Raw genomic sequence first — 25,290 nt, 5'->3', positions numbered from 1 at the left:
CCCCTGCAGGTAGGTGTGGTCATATGACCAAGCTCTGGCTGATGGAACACAAGTGAAAATAAAACACCCCAAATCTAGAGCATTTCTTTCAAACAAAGGGTCGTGCCTTTGCCTTTCCCCCTTGCCCTTAGCTGGAAGGTGGACGTGGCAATGAGCCACTGGGACGTGGCAAACAACACAAGGAACGGCAAAGCACCTGGATACGAGAAGCCCAAATCCCTCGCAAAATGGGATCACCGTGTCAATCCACTCCCTCCACCTGGACTTACATGAGACAGAAATGAACTGAAGTCTGGTTTCAACCAATGTTTCTTTGGGATTCTGTGTAACTTAAAATATGTAATCAATTCTGCAAATATTTGGAGCCTGAAAAGACCTACATCATCATTTCAGGAAGGATGGGACCAAACGCTTGGTCACTTCCGGCCTTCACAGTTAACAAATCTTTATTAAGTACTTTTGGGATGCAGCAACAAACAAAAATAAAAATAAAAATCCTCTCCTACTAGAGCTTACATTTAGGATTATTTAATCTTTATAGAGACACTGGTCAGGGAAATGTTGTATTTGCATTTTAGAGCCGAGGAGATTAAGGCTGAGGGATTTTCAGTCAATTTTTGGGGGTCACGTAGCCGGTGAGTAGTACTTTCAGGATTCAGATTTACCTGCTGCCAAAGCCATCCCCTGCCACTAAACCCTGATTCCAGCTTGTGCTCAGTGGAACCCGTAGGGGCCCCAGGGGTCTGTCAGGGATATCATAGATGGAGGGTTGTGACTATGAGGGATGAAGAGGCAGTTTTCCCATGAGCTCGAGAGATGCCTGGGATGACAGCAGAGAGAAATCAAAGGAGACCTCAAGGTCAGGGGTGAACCAGGGCTTAGGATGAAGGAACAATGAAGGAGGCCAGGACGCAGGCCAGGACACAGCAGGTCCCCAAAGACCGACGGTGCCGGGGACCAGAGGCCCCAGACACTTGTACTCCGGGCACTCTGGGGGGCCCTCAGGCTAAATCTCCTCCCTGGGAATGGTGGAAGGGTGCCTCAATATGCAAATCAAGCTATAGACAAATAACACGTATTAAAAACATATCTGAGTTTGTGTCTGGAGATTCCTCTCACATACACGCAGGTGCACACACACATCCCAGAAAAATAACTCGTAATGGTAACAGCACAGTGGCAGCTGGGCTGTCCCAGAGTGACACAATTCTGGGGGATTTTTTTCAAATGTCTTTCTCTACATTTTGGGGGTTTTTACATGGTTCTCAATGAGGATGTCATAAATGGGGGAAAAAGAGTCACAAGAGTCAATAAATGTTTAAAAAAGAAGATTAATCAGGGATATTTTTCAATGTCTGTTTTGTATATTCTGAGCTTTCACATGTTCCTCAGTATTTCTTAAATGGAAGAAAATACGATAAAAAGAAACATTTTTTATTTGTTTATTTTTAGTGTTTTTTCCTTAAGAGGCAAAAAGAGGTTTCTGCAACTAGATTGCTTAAGTAATCAAATAAATCCTGTTACCAGGAATGATCGATCCTTGGTCGTTTCCAGTCCAAGGACAGAACCCCGCCCATGTTTCACAAGCAAGGGGAGGAGATCCTCGCAGGCACAAAGGAGCAGCAGCACCGTGAAAACCCAGCATTCCAGGCAGGTGGCGGCCTCGGTTCCACGCACCGCATCCAGCTCTCCGAGCCAGGTAATCCGTGACGTTCCCACACTGGAAGCAAAGGACTCTCTTTCCCAGGGTGGCTCTAGGCCCCGGGCTGGGGTCTGGGGAACATGTGGCAGGAGGGAGGCGGGAGGACCTGTGTTCGAAGCTGGGACACTTCTGAGCCCTCTGAAGACCTCTCCCTGGGTCTGTTTTCATTCCTGCAAAGGAAGGGACATTCCACCAGGGCTTCTAGGGTCATTTCCGCCTTTGACTCTTGAGGAATCTGATTCGAGCCAGCTGTGTACCCCCCTTCAGGATCAGGACTCCCCCGAGGGCCATGAGTTGCATCTCCTTGCCTGGCCAGGGGAGCTGCTCTCAGAGAGCTGTGAGGATCAAATTAGCGCACTGGGTCCCTCTGGGCAGAGGCCCTGGGGTCTCCATGGGGGTTTCTTGGGCCCCACTCTCTCTCCAGGACCCCCAGCCAAGCAGACAGGCAGGTGTGTCTGTCTAGCAACTGAAAAGACAGACTGTTCAGAAACAGAGCCAACCCTCCAATGTGCCCAAATAGACAAGTGCTATTTCTCTAGGAATAATATTAGGGGAAAATGTTTAACTCTTTTTGGAAAAATTGGTTGCATCAGCCCTGAGTAAACTAAGAGTTGGGGCAACTGATGTGTCTCTGTCTCAGGCCAAAGGCCTTTCCACCGGCCTCTTGATGCGATCAGCTCAGTCCCTCCCCTCCGTCCCCCCTCCTCCCCTCTCCTCTCTCCTCCTCTCCTCTTCCTCTTTTCTCTCTCTCCCCCCCTTCCCCGCACCAGCACACAAGCAGCCCTTTCTTCTCTGAACTCTGAGATGAATGGGCAGACACTGAAGGTAAACAATCCTGTTTGCTGAAGTCACCAGCTTGGGACACAGTCTTTCTTGGCTTTCAGACAGAAGCTCTGTCCCCGGTCCCCACGGATGACAGCTCTGGTTTGTAGTCTCAAGAGAGTTTGGCACGTGGAGAGGTGACACCTCTGGAACACCTCTTACGAGCCAGGCACCTCCATCATTTATGTCACCTGAGCCATTCAGCTTTTTGGACAAGGATGGGAACTGAGGCTCAGAGAGTTTCCGTCACTGGCTTGTCACCACACAGCTGTCACAGGTGGCCAGGATGAAAACCTGGTCCACGTCTCTGACACTAAGGCCCACATAACTTTCACCCTACTAGGAGGCCTTTCCAGGCTCCTGGTGGAAACTCCCACCATGTGTCCACCTGTCAGGGGCTGAAAAGAACACTCTGCCCTCCTATGGTCTTTACACCAACCCTCATCAGGACCGCCTGGGCGCCAGCACTGCTCCCGCTGCTTTTGGTGGCCTCTCTCACTCGACCTTCACTGTGACGAGGTACCCCAACACGAGTGCCAGCCTAAGGTCGCACAATATTTCATCAAGAGACCAGGAGTGGTGCTGTGGCCTCTGCCTCAGTCCAGACTTCCTTGGGGTTCTGCTTGGGGAGCAGACAGGGGACATAGTGGGAAAGGAGACCCTGCCCCCAAGTCCCCTCGATGGTGTCTGCCCCTAACCAGCAGGGAGGATGTGTTCGCACTGGATGGACACCACCTCACACCTGTCACCAGCTTCCCCACTTCGGGGCCAGGTAAACAAGCTTTCTCACCCTCTCTCCTCCACCTGCTGGCTGTGTGACCTTGGAAAAAAACCCCTTCCCCTCTCTGTGCTCAGTTTCTCCATTGCGGAAGGTGGCAACAATTGCAGTACTTGCTCAAAGGGTGAGAGGGAACCCAGAGCATCGGCACATAAGTTGGGAGCCCAGGAAAGTACCTACCACTAAGAGATCACAAAGTTAGTGGAGGCAGAGAGAACACAGAACACCTGGGGAGAGTGGGTGGCAGCTGGGACATTATCTGACCTTCGAAGACTGAGGGAGCTTTGCTTTCCAGGCATGAGGGCAGAGGGGATGTCACCCCTCCTGGCTCTGGGGCTCCTGGTGGCTGGGCTCTGCTCCAGGGTCCACTGCCTCCCAGAGGGTGTACTTGACCTGGAGAAGGTGACCCAGGAGGACCAGCACAGAGAGGCATCTGTGGACAACTTCACATTAGCCTCCAGCAACACCAACTTCGCCTTCAGCCTCTACAAGCAGTTGGCTTTGAAGACCCCTGATAAGAATGTCATCTTCTCCCCGCTGAGCGTCTCCATGGCCTTGGCCTTCCTGTCCCTGGGGGCCCGCGGCACGACCCTGACGGAGATCCTCGAAGGCCTCAAGTTCAACCTCACGGAGACCCCCGAGTCAGAAATCCACCAGGGCTTCCAGCACCTCCTGCAGACACTCGGCCAACCCAGCAACCAGCTGCAGCTGAGCGTGGGCAACGCCATGTTCGTCCAAGAGCAGCTGAAGCTGCTGGACAAGTTCAGGGACGACGCCCGGGCGCTGTACGCGGCCGAGGTCTCCTCCATCAACTTCCGGGACCCCGACACCGCCAAGAGTCTCATCAACGACTATGTGAAGAATAAAACCCAGGGGAAAGTTGTGGATTTGTTCAAGAGGCTTGACCCACTCACAGAAGTGGTCCTGGTGAATTACATCTACTTTAAAGGTGGGCGCCCGGCGCGGGGTTTGGGAAGAAGCACACTTTTAGTTCTGAGGCTTCAGCGCTATTTCTGTCCCGGCTCAGCCAACTGTGTTGTTAGCAAAACCTTGTAGAGGAGGCTGCCCTCGGCTCAGGGGGTGGCGGGCACCGGGTCCTGCCCCGACCGCAGGCTTTGTCTCTCCTGTCACAGTGGTCGCTGGAGGACGGAAGTGCAGGGGAGCCCACTAACCCTCTGTGTGAGGCAGAGGGAGCCTTATTGTGACTTAAATTTGGGCAGCTGCCGGAAGGCAGGAGCTTTCCTTTCAGATCCCTGGGGGTGGCCGGCAACCCCAGCTTCCTCCCTGATGAGACGCTTTCGGACACACTCAGGGAACCCTCAAGTGTGCACACCACGGCTGTGTCTGACCTGGGCGAAGTCCTGGCTGAGTGGATGGTCCCCTGCACTTCCCTCTCCCACCCTGTCCAGTCCTGGGACTTTCTCCTCAAAATCTCCTCCCAAGGCACACCCACCCAGCCTGGCTTTCCCTCTGCAACTGCCTCTAACCACGGGGACGCAGGCAGGGGTGACAAAGCAGGAGTAGGGGTGGATACAGACTCCAAGGAGGACCCAGGGCCCTAATCTCCCAAGACTCTCCCCGCTCTGAGTGCTCCAGTCCTCCTGAGGGGTGACCCCCACCCCTGCCCTCTCCTCTGTTGCCCTCCGCCCTGCCCTCCCGGCCCCCTTTTCGCTTCTTGCTTCAGCCTAGTTCACAAGGCAGTGGGGGAGGTGGGGGATGTGCACGTCCCTGCAATGCCGCTGACTAACAACTGGTCACTAACGCTGTTCCCTTTAAGGGTCAGGATGTCCCATCTCTCCCCAGACCCCAGTCTCACCCCCATCTCTCTCTTGCCCTCTAAAATCCTGTTGGTTTCTCATGCAGCACAATTAGCCAGGTTTCTTCCATGGCCTCCCTCTAATCCAGGCCTGTGGGGCTCACCCCATCCCCAAGGGCTCACCCGGCTGCCCAGGTGTACGTGCAAACCCACACAGCCCTTGCATTCACAGCCATCTCCAATTGCTCCCTCCACCTCTAGCCAAATGGAAGTTGCCCTTTGACCCCCAAGTTACAAACCAGGCAGAGTTCCACGTGAGCGAGAACAGGTCGGTGGAGGTGCCCATGATGAGGATCCCGAGCCTGGTCACACCTATGTTCCGGGACGCGGTGCTGGGCTGCGTGGTGGTGGAGCTCCAGTACACCAGCAACGACAGCGCCCTCTTCATCCTCCCGGACGAGGGCCGACTGGAGGAGGTGGAGGCCAAGCTGCTCCCGGAGACACTGAGGAGGTGGAGAGACTCACTGCATCCCAGGTGACTCTCCCCAGGTCCCAGAGCTGTGGGCGGCCCCCTGCCTTTTTGGTTCTCCCCCCCTCTTCCTGGACTCCTGACCCCAGCATTCAGTGCCTGACTCACATCCAGGGGCTGGACAGAGGTGGGAGCCTGTCCTGGGATGACCTTGCCCTTTGCTGTCTTCATGACTCTTGGCCTGCGGTGCTCCTTCTACCATAATGACATCGTGATGACATCTGATGGGTTGGGGGTGGAGGCTTCCTCTGATTCTAACAGGAACTAAGCGTAAGAATTCCTAACCCAGTGGTGAGCACTCATGCATGTCCTGTCCTTGGCTCCACCTTGTCAAGTTGCAGGGAGACAGACACAATGTGATCAGTTGAGGGCTGAGGTCAGGAAGTTGGACGGGAGCTGAGAGTCAGCTTTTCATTGGCAAAAGATTACATTCACTTATTTACTCATTCAACCATTCAGCACTGGTTTCATAGGTTAATTGAGGACCTACTATGTGCCAGGGACTAATTTAGACCCTGAGGGTAGACCAGCAAATAAAACACTAAATTCCCTGCCCTCGTGGCACTTACTTTGTAATTGGGGTGAAAGATAAGAAACAAATACATTATTTGGGTGTTGGGAGGTGAGAAACGGGGAGGTGGGGATGGTAAAGCACAGTAAGATGATTAAGAAAACCGGACACAGAATTAGTCTGAGATATTAAATAGGGAGGCTGTTAGGTGATTTTTTTGAGGTGAGGGATTGAGCCATGTAGATGTGTTGGGGAAATGCATTCCTGGCGGAGGGAACAGCCAGTGCAAGGCCTCTAAGACAGAAGCCAGCCTGGTGTGGTGGAGGATTAGTGAGGTCAGAGCAGCTGAAGCAGAGTGAGTGAGATGGAAAGTTGGGAGAGGTCAGGGCCCCCAGTTGGGGGAAGATCAGGTTATGCTGACCCCTCGACTCAGCCCCCTCTAACAAATGGAGACTCACCACAAGGTTCTAAGCCAAAGAGTGAGTGATCTGAGTAAGGTTTCAGAAGCATCCCCCAGGTTGCCAAGTGGAGAACAGACAGCAGGGGACAAGCATGGGGGCAGGGAGGCCACCAGGAGCCCAGGGCAGTCATCCGGGGATGCTGCTGGTGGCTGGACCAAGAGGGAGCCAGGAAGTGTGAGAAGCTGTTGGGCTCTGGACACAGGCTAGGATGTGGAATTCAGGAGACCAAAAACAGGGGAGCCAACAGAGGGAGAGGGAGTTCTGGGCCCTCTGTCTGCAGGGGGCCTAGGGAGGGTGTATGGGCAGCCGCGCAGGGTGCGGCCCAGATTCCAGACCCCCTCCCAGGCTCACCCCCCGCCACCGTCACCCCTATGCTTCTCTGGGGCTCACTCCCTACTGAGACGGGAGAGGTGTCCTTGACCCGCTGTTCTAATTGGGCGGTTCTGCAGATCCTAGTGGGTAACAGGTGTGGAGGTCACTTTATTAACCACAAAGAGTGAGAGACCTACATGAAAAGGAGATTGAGGCTGTGGCCCCCTCCCCAACCCCTGTCCAGAGGACCAGATGCCACCTGGGCCTGCCTGACTCTCAGCCCCTCCTCACTGCAGATCCCAGGAGACCCCAGGGGGACCACACCCTCTCCCTACTGATAATTCCTTCTCAATCCTTTCCTTCCTCCAACACTAAAGAGCTGCCACAGACCAGGGGCTCAAGGAATAGTTGTAAACAGGTAGAATATTCATCAAACACCTTTGATTTACAAATAACTGGGGAATGATGCATCTGCATATCCCTGGCCCATCCAGGGGCCTCAGTAAGAATTTGATGAATGAATGGATAATGGATTAAGGAAGGAATGAAGGACTGACTATGAGGAGGAACAGATCCCTTTCTCCTCCCAAGGGGCTCATATTTAATGGGAGCCACAGCCCCCTCATATTTGGCATCTCTAAGATCAGGCACCATGACAAGAGTCTTAAGGGAAAAACAGACAGAGAGGGAGGGAGGTCCGAGACATCACCTCATTTTCAAGAACCTGCTGCCAGCTCTGCTCAAAAGCAGAAGCAGAGGCAGCCCTGCCCTCAAGCTAACTGGGAGACAAGATGGAGACCTTTGAGAGATTGCTCAGGTCCCCAAGGCCCGTGAGCACAGCCCCCAGCCCTCCACGTCCCGCCCCAAGCCCCTGCCCAGCTCCTCACCTCCCTACTCCGCATGCTCAGGCTGCCCTCTGGGCTGTGGAGCATCTCCTCTTTCTTCCCACTTCCCTGCGAGTCCGTCTGCCTGCCTCCTGCCCTCCTCTTCACCCAGCCAGCTCCTTCCCCTCCTCCAGGACTTAAACTAGATACCACCTCCTGCAGGAAGCCTTCCTGGTGCTCACGGAGCCAGCATCCCCCCCCCCCCCCGCCCCAACACAGTCTCCCAGCAGCTGTGGAATCCATGTTGGAGTGAGGGTGTTTCCTCTGCCCTGCAGGCTCGAGGGGAGAAGCAGGGCCAGGCACGGGCACCACCACAGGCCCAGCCCTGACACACAGTCTGGCATGTAGACTCCTGCAGACGTGAGTGGATCATTAACAATTAAGAGGAGTGAGCACCAGGGGTCAGGAAACTGAGGAAAGGAGTCCTTATTTCCAATGACAAGCGAGTGGACAGAGAGGAAACCAAGGAAGACCATACTGTCAGGTGGGAGAAAAGCGGGCACCAAGCGAAACAGGCGCTGAAGTTTATTTTCCTCATTTCCTAGCCTAATAGATGAGCTCGGCCTGCCAAAGTTTTCCATCTCCAGCGACTATGATCTGAAAGACATCCTTCCCCGGCTAGGCATTAGGGAAGTCTTCACTGACAAGGCTGACCTGTCAGGAGTCAATGATTCTAATGACCTGAAGGTTACCCAGGTGGGTATTTAAGTTTTGGATAAGTCATATTCCTCACAGGAGTGTGAATAATGAAGGCCAGACGTTTGAGTAATCTTGAATTTGCAGAATAATTGCATTTCTTGTAACTCAGTCACCCTCCCTGGACTCCCCAAGCCCAGGAGAGATGGGTTACCATGATGCTGGGGGCAAGTCGCTACCATCCTTGGAATATATGTGACACAGAAGCCCTTCATCGGGGAGGACCTGGGGTGGGATCAGCTGTGGACCCCCACCCCAACTCCATCTGTCACTACTGCGTACAGAGGTAAATGATAACTCCCGCACCTCTCCAACTTTTCACCTTTAAAAGGAGGGTGATAGACCTTGGCTCATGGGCAGTGCCAAGCAGAGCAGGTAAGAGGTAATAGGTATTGAGAGTGGCTATCGGGCAATGGTGATGAAAATACACCAAGAGTGGGAGAGAAGAACCCCGGGGACTCTTGTGCTGTGATCCTAGAGGCAGAGTAGTCAGAATGAATGGGGGATACTTGGCAGTCCCCCAAGTCACCACTGTACCCCACCCTCCAAAGGATGTGGTGAAGGGTGCATGTGTGCCAAGGGGGCCGAGTGGTCCAGGGATGGGAAGCCACATCCTGTGCAGTGGTGGAGGTCCCCAGGGACATTTCAGCTGGGGCAAGAGAGGTGCAGAAACAGTGTGCACCCATCTGCTGATTCGACCTGGAGGGTGCTGGCCCTAGGGGCTGTTTTGGGGGCAGCACAGTCTCTGGACTCAGACAGAGAAGGATCCGGATCAGGGAGCCCCTGGTCTTTGCCTTTCTGACCATGGGGACATCACTCACGGCATTTGACCTCAGTTTGCACATCTGTGCATCAGGACCAGGTGAACCAGCGGGCAGGATTGCTGGGAGGAACAAAACAAATTGAACATGTTGGCAGCACAGTGACAGGCCAGCAGGAGATGCTGGGTGAATGTCGTCCCGTTAGAGACCCCAGGCAGGCTGCTCACCTCCAGCCCACCCCGTCGCCGGTGGGTAATGGTCTGGTGTCCCCACAGGTGGTCCACAAGGCTGTGCTTGATGTGGGCGAGGAGGGCACGGAAGGATTTGCTTCTACAGGAATCAGCGTGGAAACCAGGATCATGAAGACGATCACTGTGTATTTCAACAGGCCCTTCCTGTTAACCATAGTGCACAGAGACACCCAGAGCGTCATCTTTTTGGGCAAAGTCACAGACCCCAGTCAGGCCTAGAGCTCCTCTCTGAGCTGTGAGCCCCTTCCCTAAGGAGCTAGGTGCCCACATCCTTGGGCACAGCCTGGCCTCTGTGCACTGAGGAGCTGGCCTGCCTGCCCTCCCCCCTACCTTGCTCATCCTTCAGAAGGTGACAGTGACTCTGCTGGTGGCTCCCACATGTACAGGGAGTCTGTGCCCTGGTCAGTAGTAGCTCTGAGACCCCTCTCTGACAGCAATAAACCACTTTGTGTGGACTGGACTCTTTCCTGTGTCTCTCCGCCCTGATCTGCCCGAGTCCACATCCCTGCAGCTGCCTGGGCCTCAAGGCCAAGCCCCCGACCTCCCACACAGGCTCAGCCCCCCAGACCCTGGGCCCCTGTGCCTTCAGCTTCACCAGCTGGCCCAGGAGCAGTCTTTGTGCCTGTGACCAAGCTCACTGGACCTCAGCCCAGGACAGGGAGGGGCACCTGCTTCCTGATGCCTACTTCTGAGGGTCTCTGGTCCCAGGTCCAGTTTCACTCCTCCCTCCCCCAGGGCCCAGGCTGTGCCCACATGCTGACCCTTGCAGGGGCTCCAGATTCTGACTGATACTGAGTCCAAACTCTTTCTGCTCGCCCCACGACAGGCCAATAAATTGGAAGACAAGGTGTTGGGGCAAGGAATAGCCGACTTTATTTGGAAAGCCGGCAGATCAAGAAGATGGGAGACTAATGTCCTGGAGAACCATCTTCTCCAAGTCAGAATTCAGGCTTCTTTTATACTAAAAGGGAAGGGTGTACGCTTGGTGTAGGAATTCTTGTTCTTGGAATCCATTGTTCTTGTGGAATCAGCCGTCCACATGGGTCAGATCGTCGTGTCCCTGTAAACCTTCAACAAAACAAATGTTATTTTCTATTTTGCAACTTGTTATCTTTATGTGAATGGAAAAGTGTTAACATCCTTAAAGGTCAGAACCTTGAGAGCAGGCTCTCCTGTGTATTTCAGGCTCTAGGCAACGTTCTTTTACAAAAGGTGCAGACCAGCAAGAGTAAGCCTAGGAAACAGAGCCCAGCGTTAAAGCCAAAGGAACAGATCTAATATGAGTCAGATTTGCTCTTTTCTATTACATTCTGAGGCTGCCCTTGGCCCAGCCCCCACCCTCAGCGCCACCTCCAGGGAGGAAGACAGCCGGCCCCTCAGTTCATGTTGTGTGCAATCCATGGGCAGAGGAGAGAGAGCTGCAGGCGGGGCTGGTGTCCTGGGCTGAGTCTCACGTATTTGCAGCCTGATTCTCCTGCATCTCGGGTTCCCCCTTTGCCCTCCGACCACTCAAGGTTGTCACGAAGCTGAAACCTAGTGATGCTTATACACATTCTTTACAACCAGTGAGGTGCTGAGCTGACTGCAGCGATCGATGCTCCAGCCCCTCCTGGTTTCAGTCTCTCACCTGGGACCACCTGCTGCCTGCGGACCCTGTGCCAGCCCCACGAGTGCAGCCCAGGTCATCCATCTTGCCTCCGAGGAACTTGGGTTATGACTCTTTCAAATGTCGTGATGGCTCACTCATTTTGGCTGGAGTGGTTTTTAAATAGTAATGACTAATCAATAGAGCATTCCACTTTAATGCAACAGAAACACAAACTTTACTATGTACTCAGCAGAAAAAAAGGGTTTGTAAAACTTTTGCAACACAAATGCCGTGTTCACCTGTGCTGGTTTTGTGGCAGGGCTGACACAGAGATGGCCTGCAGATTGAGTGCGGAGACAAGGTGTACACAGGTTAATGGATGTGAGTCAGACTTCATTGTCTCCCAGCTTCATTCATTATTATTTAATTTTTAACTCTGCTCATCCACTGCCTGGACATAAGCACACACACTGTCACTTTTCCTTGACTTCTCAGGATCTTCAATTCTTTCTCTTGATGTTCACCAAAGGGAGGGTACAGCAGAGGGCCGTGATGAGATGCACGGTGCTCAACAGTTCACTCATTCATTCATTCATTCACTGTGGAGTGCTCACTTCACGCCCAGGATGCATTAAGTTCTGGGGAATAAAGCACAAACCTGCCCTCAAGCATTTTTTTCTTTCACATTTTTATTATGGAAGAATTCAAACATATGCAAAACTAGAAAGGATGGTAATAATGAACCCCCCCAACACACACACATCAGCAGCTTCAGATACTATCAACATGGGGCCAACATCATTTTTCCTGACCTCTCAAACCCTTTCCCCCTTTGGGTTTTATTGAAGCACGTCCTACACAGCCTTTTATTTTAACTATAGAATTTTAAAAAATTCATACCCACAATAGCATATCAAGCCTTTAAAAAAAAATGGTTCCTTAATATCATCAAGTATTAAGTATATGCTTCTCTAGCTGGTTTCTAAACTTTTTCTAGTTGAATTTTTTTGAATTAGTGTCCAAACAATGTATACACATGGCATTTAGTTACTATATGTCTTAGTCTCTGTCTCTGTCTCTGTCTCTCTCTAGTGAGGTGAAATTTACATAGCATAAAATTAACAATTTTAATGTGTAAAACTCAGTGGCAATAAGCACATTGACAATGCTGTGCAACCATCACTTCTTTGTAGTTTCTAACTATTTTAATCACTGCTAAAGGCCCTGTACCCATTGAGCTGTCACTCCCCTTTACCTCCTTTCCCCAGCACCTGGTAACTACTAATATACTTTCTGTCTCTGGATTTGTCATCTGGACATTTTAGATAAATAGAATCATGCAATATATGATGTTTGGTGACCGGTTTATTTCACTTAACAGGATGTTTTCAAGGTTCATCTATGTTGTATATATGTCAATACTTCATTCCTTTTTTACGGTTGAGTAGTATTCCATTGAGTATGCCATATTATGTTTAACCATTCATCAGCCAATGGACATTTTGCTGTTTCAGTTTTGGGTTTTTTTTGGCATCATGAATAATGCTACTATAAACATTCATGTTCAGGTCTTTTTGTGGACATATGTTTTCATTTTCCTTGTGTGTATACTTAGGTCTGGAATGGCTGGGTCATATGGTAACTCTATGTTTACCTCTTTGAGGAACTGCCAAAACACTTTCCACAGCAGCTGCACCATTTTCCATTTTCACCCATGATATAAGAGGATTTCAGTTTCTCTATACACTTGACAACACTTAATTTATTTTCTATTATTGTCATTATGATTGTTATTAATATTATTATTATTATTATTATTATTATGTTAGTAGATACAAGGTGGCATCTCCTTGTAGTTTAGATTTGCATTTCCCTGAGGCGAATGATGGCAAGCAACTGCTCAGTGCTTATTGTACATTCTGTCTCTTCTTTGAAAAATGTCTATTCAAGCCCTTTGTCCACTTTTTCATTGGATTGTTTGTCTTTTTATTGTTTAGTTGCATGTATTCTTTAAATGGTCTAGATACAATTTCTTCAACAGATATATGAACTGAAAATATTTTCTCTCATTCTGTAGGTCGTCTTTTCACTCTCTTGATACTTTCTTTTGATGCACAAAAAGTTCTCATTTTGATGAAGTCCAATTGATCTTTTTTTGTTGTTGCTCATGCTTTTGGTATCAGATCTAAGAATCCATTGGCAAATTGAAGATCATGAAAATTTACTTCTATGATTTCTTCTAATAGATTTAGCCCTTCACTTAGGTCTTTGATCCATTTTGAGTTAATTTTTATATATGATGTGAGGTAGAGGTCCACCCTAACCCACTCTCTTATCAAAGACTTTATCACAATATATTTTAATTGGACATTTACTTCCCTGTGCCCATTACTACAATGAGAGCTCTTTGAGAGCTGGAACTCTGAGACATTTTTACACCATTGTATTCTCAGTAAGACTACAGGGATTAGCACATAGTAGGTACTCAATAAATATTCAGTCAGTAAATGAATGAATGAATGAATGAATTGGTATAATTCGTGTCACAGAATATGATTATTGCTATGGTTGGGGTAGATTTTGTAACTTTCTTTTTGTTTTCTATTTGATCCATCTGTATTTCATATTTTTTCTCTTGCCATATTTTTGAGTTATTTGAGGAAATTTTATGTTTCTGTTTTCCACAATGGTTGGTTTATAAGCTATACTTCTTTGTCTTATATTTTTTCCAGTGGATTGAGAATTTATAATAAATCTTTACCTTATCAGTGTATAGCTTCTGATAATATTATATCACTTCAAATAACATATAAGAGCCTGACCTCAATATTCTTGCTTTTTTTCCTTTTGTCCTATGTGCTATTGTTGTCCTTTCTATAAATTACATATGTTAGAAACTCCACAATACATTGCAACTTTTTTTTTGGCCATAAACAGTCATTTATCCATCAAAGAGTTTCACAATGAGGACAAAAATCTATTTTTTTTTTCTATTTTTGGGAACTCTTTATTCCTGGGTTTAGGTACTAATTTCTACCCGTATTTTCCTTCTGTCCCAAGAAATTGCTTTAACACTTTTTTTTTTGTAATGCAGGTCTGCTGGTAATGAATTATTGAATCTTTTGTTTGTTTATAAAATCCATGTTTTTCTTTCAATTCTGAAAAATATTTTTGCTGGGTATAGAAAGTATTGTCATAAAATGACAATCATCTCTTCTTTATATTTCTCACAATGCTGGTGTCAAATCTCGGCTCGATAAGGCTGTTTTCACTCTGAGTGTCTCCTGTGGATACTCTGACCATAGCTGGGACTGAAATCATCAAAGTCTTCCTCATGCACATGTTGGATGGTTCCTCACGCATATATTGGGTGGTCAATGCTGGGTGTCAGCAAGTGACCCCAGCTGGAGCTGTGGTCAGGAACACCTACATCAGAATGTGTTTTCCACGTGGCTGGGCCTTCCTCTCAGTATTGTGCTGGACTCTGAAGTCACATAGCATGACTTGCACTCTGCCATATTGATTGAGGTGGTTATAACGACCAGCCATGATTATGCACACTCCAGTTCAAAGGGAATCTGAACTTTGACCACGTATTGTCTAAATGCAGTCATCCAGAGTATTGGCCAAAGTTCCAGAAACTCAAGGTACTTATAGTGCCTTACCCTAAAATAACCCATGACTGCCTATCTACACACTGAGACTTTATCCTAAATAATTTGTGATAGCCTGCTTGTCCTATAAGGGTAAATATTTCCTTTTTTTTTTTTTTTGTCACAGAGTCAATCCTAATTCTTGCAAGACAATTTTAACAGTCACCTGGCTTTTGCCTTTTAAGCCCCTGACTCTTTCTCCTCTCTGAACTCTCTTTTCCTTTTTTTGTCTCTGTACCTCCCGAACTTCAATTCCAAGTGTTCTCAATGGTAAAGAATTTTAATTAATATATGTAATTAAAATAAGGAAAATATCTTCATATTCAAGGACATTTTTTGACAGGTATAAGAAATGGAAATGCATCTTATTAAGAAAAAAAAAATGATTTTGTCCTAAGGCTGGTTATTTCTAAATGGGAAAGAACAAATACAATGGAAGTAGAAAGTTGCAAAAGTTTTCTGAATAAAGGAATCTTTGGAAAGGAAATTTATGTGTGCTCAGGACTAGCTAAAATTGGAATAAGTTTAACTACAAAGTAAGTTTTATTATAAAAAGTAAACTGGTACGCTATTGGAATTTGGTTTACTGTCTGTTAAGTGATCAAATTTTTTTTCTATTGATCTGTTCTTCATCATAAGAAAATATGAAAGGTTTTTCTTTATCTTTAAGTAATGTGCCAGGAAGAAAAACTAGGCTCTTACGTCTTGTCAAAATGATCCCTTACGTTCTATATTGTCCTCATTAGGTCTTTAATCACTTAAGTAAACCTAGTCTTCTAGACATTAAAAGAGTGAAGGCTTTTAAAAATTATATAACCTTCTATACTTGCTTATGAAGTCTTTGTTATTTCGGTTAAATGAATAACTCAATATTGCTTCACAATGACCTAAAATCCTATTTGGTTGAGTAAAACAATTTGCTATTTTTGACAAACTTCCAATATCAACTTCTAAATGCACTCTTTTTGACTTGGAACTTACTTTGAGGTATGAAATATTTCAGAAGGCCCTTGAAATGTCTCAATGGTTTCTTCTATATATGTAATAAAAGGAAGATGTTAAATTAAAGGAAGATGTAATTAGAGGAAGATTTAATATGTTAAATTACATGGGAAGCATTGTCAAATAAGTAATACTTTTTCTTCCTGTTGTGTCTGTTTAAATATGTGCTGAAAGTGTTTCAGAAACTATGTGAATTCCTGGAAATCAGATATGTCCTGGTACAATGTTATTAGTCACTATTTTAGTTATTTATCTTAAAATGTTATGTTTCACAGGAATAACAAAATGTCCTTGTCAATTGCATTATAATGAACACTCAGATTTTCAATAATGGGCACTTTTAAGTCTTTGGTATTTACAGAGAGTTGTGTTACTCTGATGTTTTTGCAAATATGTTTTAGCTTCAGAGAGATTCATGGAAAGGATTCTGACACTTCCCTTAGAACAGGGGTTTCTGATAAACTTTCAGATAATACCAGTGAACTGGGTAAGAAATTACAGAACTCTAATGAAGAAACTGATGCCTTCACAAAACTTCTAAAAAAAAAAAAAAAAAAAAAGATCAAGATCAGGAATTAGATAGATAGGATTGAATGAACTGATGAAGATGATTCGAATTTGCATGACTTTTGGGTTTGAACATTGCCAATTCTTTTACGTTTTGCTCTTCCAGATTTAAGGAAACCTCTTTTCTCAAGGTATCTCTGACTTGCAGAAATTTGATAGAGTACACATTTTTAAACAAGATGAAACATTTAACTTTTCCTTCTTACATTAACCCCTGCCCCAATCCATAACTCTTGTGAGAATTCTTATTTTCATGGCAATATAGTTATTGGCATAATTTCAAAAAGAAAGGCCTGGGATTAGCCCAGGGAGAATGTAAGGAGACCTCAAGGCCAGTCAGGGAGAAGGGCCAGCCATCTCTTAGGGCGAGTCACTGGGGAAGGGCAGGAGGAGGAACACCAGTACCCAAGGCCCCCAGAGACAGATGTGTTGGAGACCAGAGGCCCAGAAACTTGCGATTTTGTAATAAGACAAGAACAAATCTGACTCCATATTAGATCTGTTCCTTTGGTTTTAACCCTGTGCTTTGTTTCCTAGGTTTACACTTGCTAGTTCTGCACCTTTTGTGAAAGAATGTTGCCTAGAGCCTGAAATATACAGGACAGCCTATTCTCAAGGCTCTAACCTTTAAGGATATTAACTTTTTCCCATTCGTATAAAGATAACAAGTTGCAGAATAGAACATAACTTTTTGTTTTGTTGGAGGTTTGCAGGGATACCATGATCTGACCCATGTGGACGGCTGCAAGAACCAAGGATTCCAAGAACTAAGACTCCCTACACCAAGAAGTTTGCAAAAACAAACAAACAAAAAAAGAAGTTTGCAACAACACAAGTATACCCGCGCCCCTTGTAGCATTAAAGGAGACTGAATTCTGACTTGGGGAACATGGTTCTCCAGGACGTTAATCTGCCATCTTCTTGGTCTGCTGGTTTTTCCAAATAAAGTCGCTGTTCCTTGCCTCAGTACCTTGTCTCCCAGTATATTGGCCTGTCATCTGGCGAGCAGAATGGTAACAATTTCAACATTCTTGGGGACACTCAGAATCACAGCCCCTCTCTTGGGAAGGGACAGGGGTCCCTCAACATGCAAACCAAGCTATAGATAAACAAAGTGTATTGCATATTTAAAACATACCTGAGTTTGTGTCTAGGGATTCATATCACATACATACACGTGCGCACACACATCAAAAAAAGTGACATTAAAAAAAAAAAAAAAAAAAAACACCACACAATGTCAGCTGGGCTGTCCCAGAGCGATACAATCCTGGGGAATATTTTCAAATGCCCTTCTCTTCATGCTGCATTTTTACATAATCCTCAATGAGGATGTCATCAACAAGGGAAAAAAACTAAGAAGAGTCAATATTTAAAAAAAAATAAGAACAAGAGTCAGGGATATTTTTTAATGTCTCTTTTATATATTCCGAGCTTTCACATGTTCCTCAATGAATTTTTCATAATCAAAAGAGAACTCTAGCAGGGGAAAAGTTTTTTTGTTTGTTTATATATACGTAGACTTTTTTTTTTAAGATGAGTTTTTCCCGTAACCGAATTATTCCGGTAGATCTAATCAAACTATAACCAGAAATGGTCCTTTGGTCATTTCCAGTCTGAGGTCAGAATACTGTGTTGTCCCAACCAATATTTCACAAGCAAGGGGAGGAGATCCTCGCAGGCACAAAGGAGCAGCAGCACCGTGAAAACCCAGCATTCCGGGCAGGTGGCGGCCTCGGTTCCACGCACCGCATCCAGCTCTCCGAGCCAGGTAATCCGTGACGTTCCCACACTGGAAGCAAAGGACTCTCTTTCCCAGGGTGGCTCTAGGCCCCGGGCTGGGGTCTGGGGAACATGTGGCAGGAGGGAGGCGGGAGGACCTGTGTTCGAAGCTGGGACACTTCTGAGCCCTCTGAAGACCAGTCCTCTCTCTGGGTCTCAGTTTTCATTCCTGCAAAGGAAGGGACACTTTACCAGGGCTTGCAGAGTCATTTCCGCCTTTGACTCTTGGGGATTCTGATTCGAGCCAGCTGTGTACCCCCACACAGCTGTGTACCCCCCTTCAGGATCAGGACTCCCCCGAGGGCCATGAGATGTGTCTCCTTGCCTGGCCAGGGGAGCTGCTCTCAGAGAGCCACATGGATGGATTTAGTGCACTGGGTCCATCTGGGCGGAGGCCCTGGGGTCTCTGTGGGGGTTTTCTGGGCCTCACTGTCCCTCCAGGACCCCCAGCCAAGCAGACAGGCAGGTGCATGTGTCCAACAACTGAAGACAGTTCACAAACAGAGCCGACCTTCCAAATGCCCAAATAGACAAAAACTGTCCCTCTAGAAATAATTTTTGAAGGAAAATGTTTAACTCTTTTTGAAAGAAATGGTTGCATAAGCCTGGAGTAAAACAGTTTCTCCGCTGGGGAAGGTGGCAACAATTACAGTATTTGCTCAAAGGGTGAGAGGGAGCCCAGAGCATCGGCATGTATGTTGGGGACCAGGAGAGTGCCTGCCCCTAGGAGGTCACAAGGCTAGCAGAGGAGGAGAGCAGAAAGCAGGTCAGACAGGGGCAGTGGGAGGCGGTGGGGGTAAAACCTGGCCTTGGAGACTTAAAGGAGCTTTGCTTTCCAGGCATGAGGGCAGAGGGGATGTCACCCCTCCTGGCTCTGGGGCTCCTGGTGGCTGGGCTCTGCTCCAGGGTCCACTGCCTCCCAGAGGGTGTACTTGACCTGGAGAAGGTGACCCAGGAGGACCAGCACAGAGAGGCATCTGTGGACAACTTCACATTAGCCTCCAGCAACACCAACTTTGCCTTCAGCCTCTACAAGCAGTTGGCTTTGAAGACCCCTGATAAGAATGTCATCTTCTCCCCGCTGAGCGTCTCCATGGCCTTGGCCTTCCTGTCCCTGGGGGCCCGCGGCACGACCCTGACGGAGATCCTCGAAGGCCTCAAGTTCAACCTCACGGAGACCCCCGAGTCAGAAATCCACCAGGGCTTCCAGCACCTCCTGCAGACACTCGGCCAACCCAGCAACCAGCTGCAGCTGAGCGTGGGCAACGCCATGTTCGTCCAAGAGCAGCTGAAGCTGCTGGACAAGTTCAGGGACGACGCCCGGGCGCTGTACGCGGCCGAGGTCTCCTCCATCAACTTCCGGGACCCCGACACCGCCAAGAGTCTCATCAACGACTATGTGAAGAATAAAACCCAGGGGAAAGTTGTGGATTTGTTCAAGAGGCTTGACCCACTCACAGAAGTGGTCCTGGTGAATTACATCTACTTTAAAGGTGGGCGCCCGGCGCGGGGTTTGGGAAGAAGCACACTTTTAGTTCTGAAGCTTCAGCGCTATTTCTGTCCCGGCTCAGCCAACTGTGTTGTTAGCAAAACCTTGTAGAGGAGGCTGCCCTCGGCTCAGGGGGTGGCGGGCACCGGGTCCTGCCCCGACCGCAGGCTTTGTCTCTCCTGTCACAGTGGTCGCTGGAGGACGGAAGTGCAGGGGAGCCCACTAACCCTCTGTGTGAGGCAGAGGGAGCCTTATTGTGACTTAAATTTGGGCAGCTGCCGGAAGGCAGGAGCTTTCCTTTCAGATCCCTGGGGGTGGCCGGGAACCCCAGCTTCCTCCCTGATGAGACGCTTTTGGACACACTCAGGGAACCCTCTGCTGCCCACACTGCAAGCTGTTTTGACCTGTATTATTTGGAGATCTTCATCTATGGAGTTCCCAGTGGGGTTAGTGGCATCTTCCCAGTGAGACAGCGTCTGAGGAACCTGGACAGCCCAAGCTTCTTCAGCTGTGCCTTATAATCTTGAGGGTGGAAATGGCGTGCCAGCATCTGGGGAAGGACCTCAGCTAGGACAACATCCAGGACAGGACCTTCTCCCAGATTCTAGTTGGTCCAGTGCCCAGCCCCATTGACAGGATCTAAAACATTCAGTTCAGCCTGGTAATTCCTAATGATCAGAATAAAGGGAGACAGATTTCAAACATGGAGCCAGCAGTGCAAACAGGGACAGAAATAGATAAAGACAAGAAGAAGGAGCACTGTGGTGGTGCGGACCTAACAAACACTAGTTGCGGGGAGACAGGCCAGCCCTGGGCTCCGGCCTCCTCCCTCCTGGGTCTGTGCTTCATCTGCGATTGAAGGCATGGGATCCTGTTTCTCCAGAAAACAAACCCAGGCCCCACCTACTGTTTTTTCTCTTCAAGTCTCCTGTGCTTTCTTCTCCACCCACCCTGCAATGTCTTAGGACTTCCTCCTCCAAAATCTCCATCTCAGGAACACCCCAGACAGCCTAGCTTTCTGCAAGTCCTGCCTCTAACCACGGGGACACAGGCAGGGGTGACAAAGCAGGAGTAGGGGTGGATACAGACTCCAAGGAGGACCCAGGGCCCTAATCTCCCAAGACTCTCCCCGCTCTGAGTGCTCCAGTCCTCCTGAGGGGTGACCCCCACCCCTGCCCTCTCCTCTGTTGCCCTCCGCCCTGCCCTCCCGGCCCCCTTTTCGCTTCTTGCTTCAGCCTAGTTCACAAGGCAGTGGGGGAGGTGGGGGGTGTGCACGTCCCTGCAATGCCACTGACTAACAACTGGTCACTAACGCTGTTCCCCTTAAGGGTCAGGATGTCCCATCTCTCCCCAGACCCCAGCCTCACCCCCATCTCTCCCTTGCCCTCTAAAATCCTGTTGGTTTCTCATGCAGCACAATTAGCCAGGTTTCTTCCATGGCCTCCCTCTAATCCAGGCCTGTGGGACTCACCCCATCCCAAGGGCTCACCCGGCTGCCCAGGTGTACGTGCAAACCCACGCAGGGCCAACCTGGAGGCACGTGGGGGACTGTTGGTGTCGGAGTGTCCTCATCGCTCAGGGTACAGGGCAGAGGGGGAGGGAGAGGCAGGCAGCCCTTGCATTCACAGCCATCTCCAATTGCTCCCTCCACCTCTAGCCAAATGGAAGTTGCCCTTTGACCCCCAAGTTACAAACCAGGCAGAGTTCCACGTGAGCGAGAACAGGTCGGTGGAGGTGCCCATGATGAGGATCCCGAGCCTGGTCACACCTATGTTCCGGGACGCGGTGCTGGGCTGCGTGGTGGTGGAGCTCCAGTACAACAGCAACGACAGTGCCCTCTTCATCCTCCCGGACGAGGGCCGACTGGAGGAGGTGGAGGCCAAGCTGCTCCCGGAGACACTGAGGAGGTGGAGAGACTCACTGCATCCCAGGTGACTCTCCCCAGGTCCCAGAGCTGTGGGCGGGCCCCCTGTCTTTTTGGTTCTTCCCCCTCTTCCTGGACTCCTGACCCCAGCATTCAGTGCCTGACTCACATCCAGGGCCTGGACAGAGGTGGGAGCCTGTCCTGGGATGACCTTGCCTTTTGCTGCCTGTGTGGCTTTTGGTCTGAAGTGTTCCATGTATAAGATGATGACATTGATGGGACAGGGGGCGGAGCCTCCCTCTGACTCCAACGTGTGCTGAGTCATGAGGAATCCTCAGCACAACCCCTCACACATGCTGTTCTGTCCTTGGCTCCACCTCGTGAAGGTGGAGGAAGGCAGATGGAAGTGGCATCAGCTTTACACTGTCTGCCCATTACATTCACTCGTTTATTCATTCATCCACTCAACACTGGTTGAAGAGGTAAACTGAGCACCGACTGTGCACGGACTGATTTAGACACTGAGGTTAGATCAGAAAACAAAACACAAACCCTGCCCTCTGGCAGCACACTTTGTATTTGAGGGAGACGATAAGAAATAAATTAGATACATTACTGGATGTCTTGAAAGGTGAGATATGGGGAGGTGGGGATGGTAAAGCACAGTAAAATGATTAAGAAAAGTAACCCAGAGGTAGTTTACGATTTTAAATAGGGTGGCCATTAGGTGATGTTTGAGGTGAGAAATTGAGACGTGTTGATATTTTGGGGAAAAGTGTTCCTGGCTGAGGGAACAGCCAGTGAAAAGCCTCTATGACAGAAGCCAGCCTGGTGTGATGGAGGATTAGTGGAGGCCAGAGTGGCTGGAGCAGAGGAAGTGAAAGGGAAAGCTGGGAGAGGTCAGGGCCCCCACAGAGGGTCAGGTTATGGGGGCCATGCAGGCTCCTTGATTCAGTCCCCCTCTAATGGAAATGGAGACTCACCACAAGGTTCTAAGCCAAAGAGTGAATGATGTGAGTCACATTTCAGAAGGTTCCCCCAGGCTGTTGAGTGGAGAACAGATAGCAAGGGGCAAGCATGGGACCCATATTTAATGGGAGCCACAGCCCCCTCATATTTGGCATCTGTAAGATCAGGCACCATGACTATAGTCTTAAGGGAAAAACAGACAGAGAGGGAGGGAGGTCCGAGACATCACCTCATTTTCAAGAACCTGCTGCCAGCTCTGCTCAAAAGCAGAAGCAGAGGCAGCCCTGCCCTCAAGCTGCTCACTGAGGAGGCAAGATGGAGACCTTTGAGAGATTGCTCAGGTCCCCAAGGCCCATGAGCACAGCCCCCAGCCCTCCATGTCCCGCCCCAAGCCCCTGCCCAGCCCCTCACCTCCCTACTCCGCATGCTCAGGCTGCCCTCTGGGCTGTGGAGCATCTCCTCTTTCTTCCCACTTCCCTGCAAGTCCGTCTGCCTGCTTCCTGCCTTCCTCTTCACCCAGCCAGCTCTTTCCCCTCCTCCAGGACTTAAACTAGATACCACCTCCTGCAGGAAGCCTTCCTGGTGCTCACGGAGCCAGCAACTCCCCCCCCCCGCCCCAACACAGTCTCCCAGCAGCTGTGGAATCCGTGTTGGAGTGAGGGTGTTTCCCCTGCCCTGCAGGCTCGAAGGGAGAAGCAGGGCCAGGCACGGGCACCGCCACAGGCCCAGCCCTGACACACAGTCTGGCATGTAGACTCCTGCAGATGTGAGTGGATCATTAACAATTAAGAGGAGTGAGCACCAGGGGTCAGGAAACTGAGGAAAGGAGCCCTTATTTCCAGAGAAAATCTGATGTTTGGAGAGGAAACCGGGGAAGCCCATGTTTTTAGTGGGGAGAAACACAGGCATGCAGTCAAGCAGGTGTTCAAGTTTTCTTTTTTTCTTTCTTTCTTTTTTTTTTTTTTTTTCCATTTCTTAGAGAAAGAATTAATCTCCATCTGCCAAGGTTTTCCATCTCTGGTGACTATGATCTGAAAGACATCCTTTCTCAGCTGGGCATTAGGAAAGCCTTCACTGACAAGGCTGACCTCTCAGGAGTCACAAATACCACAGAACTGTGGGTTTCCCAGGTGGGTATTTAAACTTTGGACAACTCATGCTGTATGTCAAAGTTTGAAAGGGGAAGGCCAGGCAGAGTTTTGGTAATCTTGAATTTGCGGAATAATTGCATTTCTTGTAACTCAATCACCCTCCCTGGACTCCCCAAGCCCAGGAGAGATGGGTTACCATGATGCTGGGGGGCAAGTCGCCACCATCCTTGGAATATATGTGACACAGAAGCCCTTCATCAGGGAGGACCTGGGGTGGGATCAGCTGTGGACCCCCACCCCAACTCCATCTGTCACTGCTGTGTACAGAGGTAAATGATAACTCCCGCACCTCTCCAACTTTTCACCTTTAAAAGGAGGGTGATAGACCTTGGCTCGTGGGCAGTGCCAAGCAGAGCAGGTAAGAGGTAATAGGTATTGAGAGTGGCTATCGGGCAATGGTGATGAAAATACACCAAGAGTGGGAGAGAAGAACCCCGGGGACTCTTGTGCTGCGATCCTAGAGGCAGAGTAGTCAGAATGAATGGGGGATACTTGGCAGTCCCCCAAGTCACCACTGTACCCCACCCTCCAAAGGATGTGGTGAAGGGTGCATGTGTGCCAAGGGGGCCGAGTGGTCCAAGGATGTGCAGCGGTGGAGGTCCCCAGGGACATTTCAGCTGGGGCAGGAGAGGTGCAGAAACAGTGTGCACCCATCTGCTGATTCGACATAGAGGGGTTGGGAACAGTTGCTTGCAAAAAAAAATGCCTTGCCTCACCCCTCCCACTACACTAGAGGGTGTTTTCGGGGCAGCACAGTCTCTGGGTTCAGACAGAGAAGGATCCGAATCAGGGAACCCCTGCTCTTTGCCTTTTTGACCATGGGGACATCACTCACAGCATTCGACCTCGGTTTGCACATCTGTGCATCAGGACCAGGTGAACCAGCGGGCACGGTCATTGGGAGAAACAAATTGAACAGACTGACGGCACAGTGACAGGCCAGTGGCAGAAAGTGGATGATGGTCATTCCCCTTAGAGGCACTCAGACGGGCTGCTCACCTCCAGCGCCCCCACCCCGTCTCCAGTGGGTAATGCTCTGGTGTCCCCGCAGGTAGTCCACGGCGCTGCTCTTGATGTGGACGAAGAGGGCACTAAAGCAACTGCGACCACGGGAATTAGCATGGAAAGCAAGTCCATGAACATGATCCCTGTGCATTTCAACAGGCCCTTCCTGTTAACCATAGTGCACAGAGACACCCAGAGCATCATCTTTTTGGGCAAAGTCACAGACCCCAGTCAGGCCTAGAGCTCCTCTCTGAGCTGTGAGCCCCTTCCCCAAGGAGCTAGGTGCCCACATCCTTCGGCACAGCCTGGCCTCTGTGCACTGAGGAGCTGGCCTGCCTGCCCTCCCCCCTACCTTGTTCATCCTTCAGAAGGTGACAGTGACTCTGCTGGTGACTCCCACATGTACAGGGAGTCTGGGCCTTGGCCAGCAGAGGCTTTGAGACCTCCGACAGTAATAAAGCACCTTTCTTGAGCTGGACTCTTTCCTGTGTCTCTCCGCCCTGATCTGCCCGAGTCCACATCCCTGCAGCTGCCAGGGCCTCAAGGCCAAGCCCCCGACCTCCCACACAGGCTCAGCCCCCCAGACCCTGGGCCCCTGTGCCTTCAGCTTCACCAGCTGGCCCAGGAGCAGTCTTTGTGCCTGTGACCAAGCTCACTGGACCTCAGCCCAGGACAGGGAGGGGCACCTGCTTCCTGATGCCTACTTCTGGGGGTCTCTGGTCCCAGGTCCAGTTTCAATCCTCCCTCCCCCAGGGCC

The 25,290-nt window shown here is 49.4% G+C and overlaps 2 protein-coding genes across 6 annotated transcripts; both read left to right on the top strand.

Moving 5' to 3' along the window:
• Positions 1–1,541: 1,541 nt before the first annotated feature.
• On the top strand, positions 1,542–17,239 carry LOC105079903 (serpin A3-8). 5 transcript variants are annotated; one of them, XM_045505721.2, is made up of 6 exons: positions 1,650–1,699; positions 3,226–3,296; positions 3,598–4,251; positions 5,320–5,593; positions 8,301–8,451; positions 9,488–9,923. In XM_045505721.2, exons 3-6 carry the CDS (start codon positions 3,600–3,602, stop codon positions 9,680–9,682), a joined length of 1,272 nt encoding a protein of 423 aa, XP_045361677.2. In that variant the 5' UTR covers positions 1,650–1,699; positions 3,226–3,296; positions 3,598–3,599; the 3' UTR covers positions 9,683–9,923. The 5 variants fall into 5 exon arrangements, with proteins under 5 accessions (XP_045361675.2, XP_045361676.2, XP_045361678.2 ...); XM_045505719.2 differs by lacking the exons at positions 3,226–3,296; positions 9,488–9,923 and adding an exon at positions 16,987–17,239 and having other exon boundaries at positions 1,542–1,699; XM_045505720.2 differs by lacking the exons at positions 3,226–3,296; positions 9,488–9,923 and adding an exon at positions 8,564–9,442 and having other exon boundaries at positions 1,542–1,699.
• A 647-nt stretch (positions 17,240–17,886) lies between these two features.
• On the top strand, positions 17,887–25,005 carry LOC105079904 (serpin A3-8). Its single transcript, XM_010968746.3, has 5 exons — positions 17,887–18,044; positions 18,895–19,548; positions 21,202–21,475; positions 23,357–23,507; positions 24,580–25,005. The coding sequence occupies exons 2-5, from the start codon at positions 18,897–18,899 to the stop codon at positions 24,772–24,774; spliced, it is 1,272 nt and encodes a 423-aa protein (XP_010967048.1). The 5' UTR covers positions 17,887–18,044; positions 18,895–18,896; the 3' UTR covers positions 24,775–25,005.
• The last annotated feature ends 285 nt before the right edge of the window (positions 25,006–25,290 follow it).

This window comes from Camelus bactrianus, chromosome 6 (assembly GCF_048773025.1).
Source record: "Camelus bactrianus isolate YW-2024 breed Bactrian camel chromosome 6, ASM4877302v1, whole genome shotgun sequence".
NCBI lineage: Eukaryota > Metazoa > Chordata > Mammalia > Artiodactyla > Camelidae > Camelus > Camelus bactrianus.
Note: the sequence above shows the minus strand (reverse complement) of the source record. Positions and strands in the feature narration are given on the sequence as shown.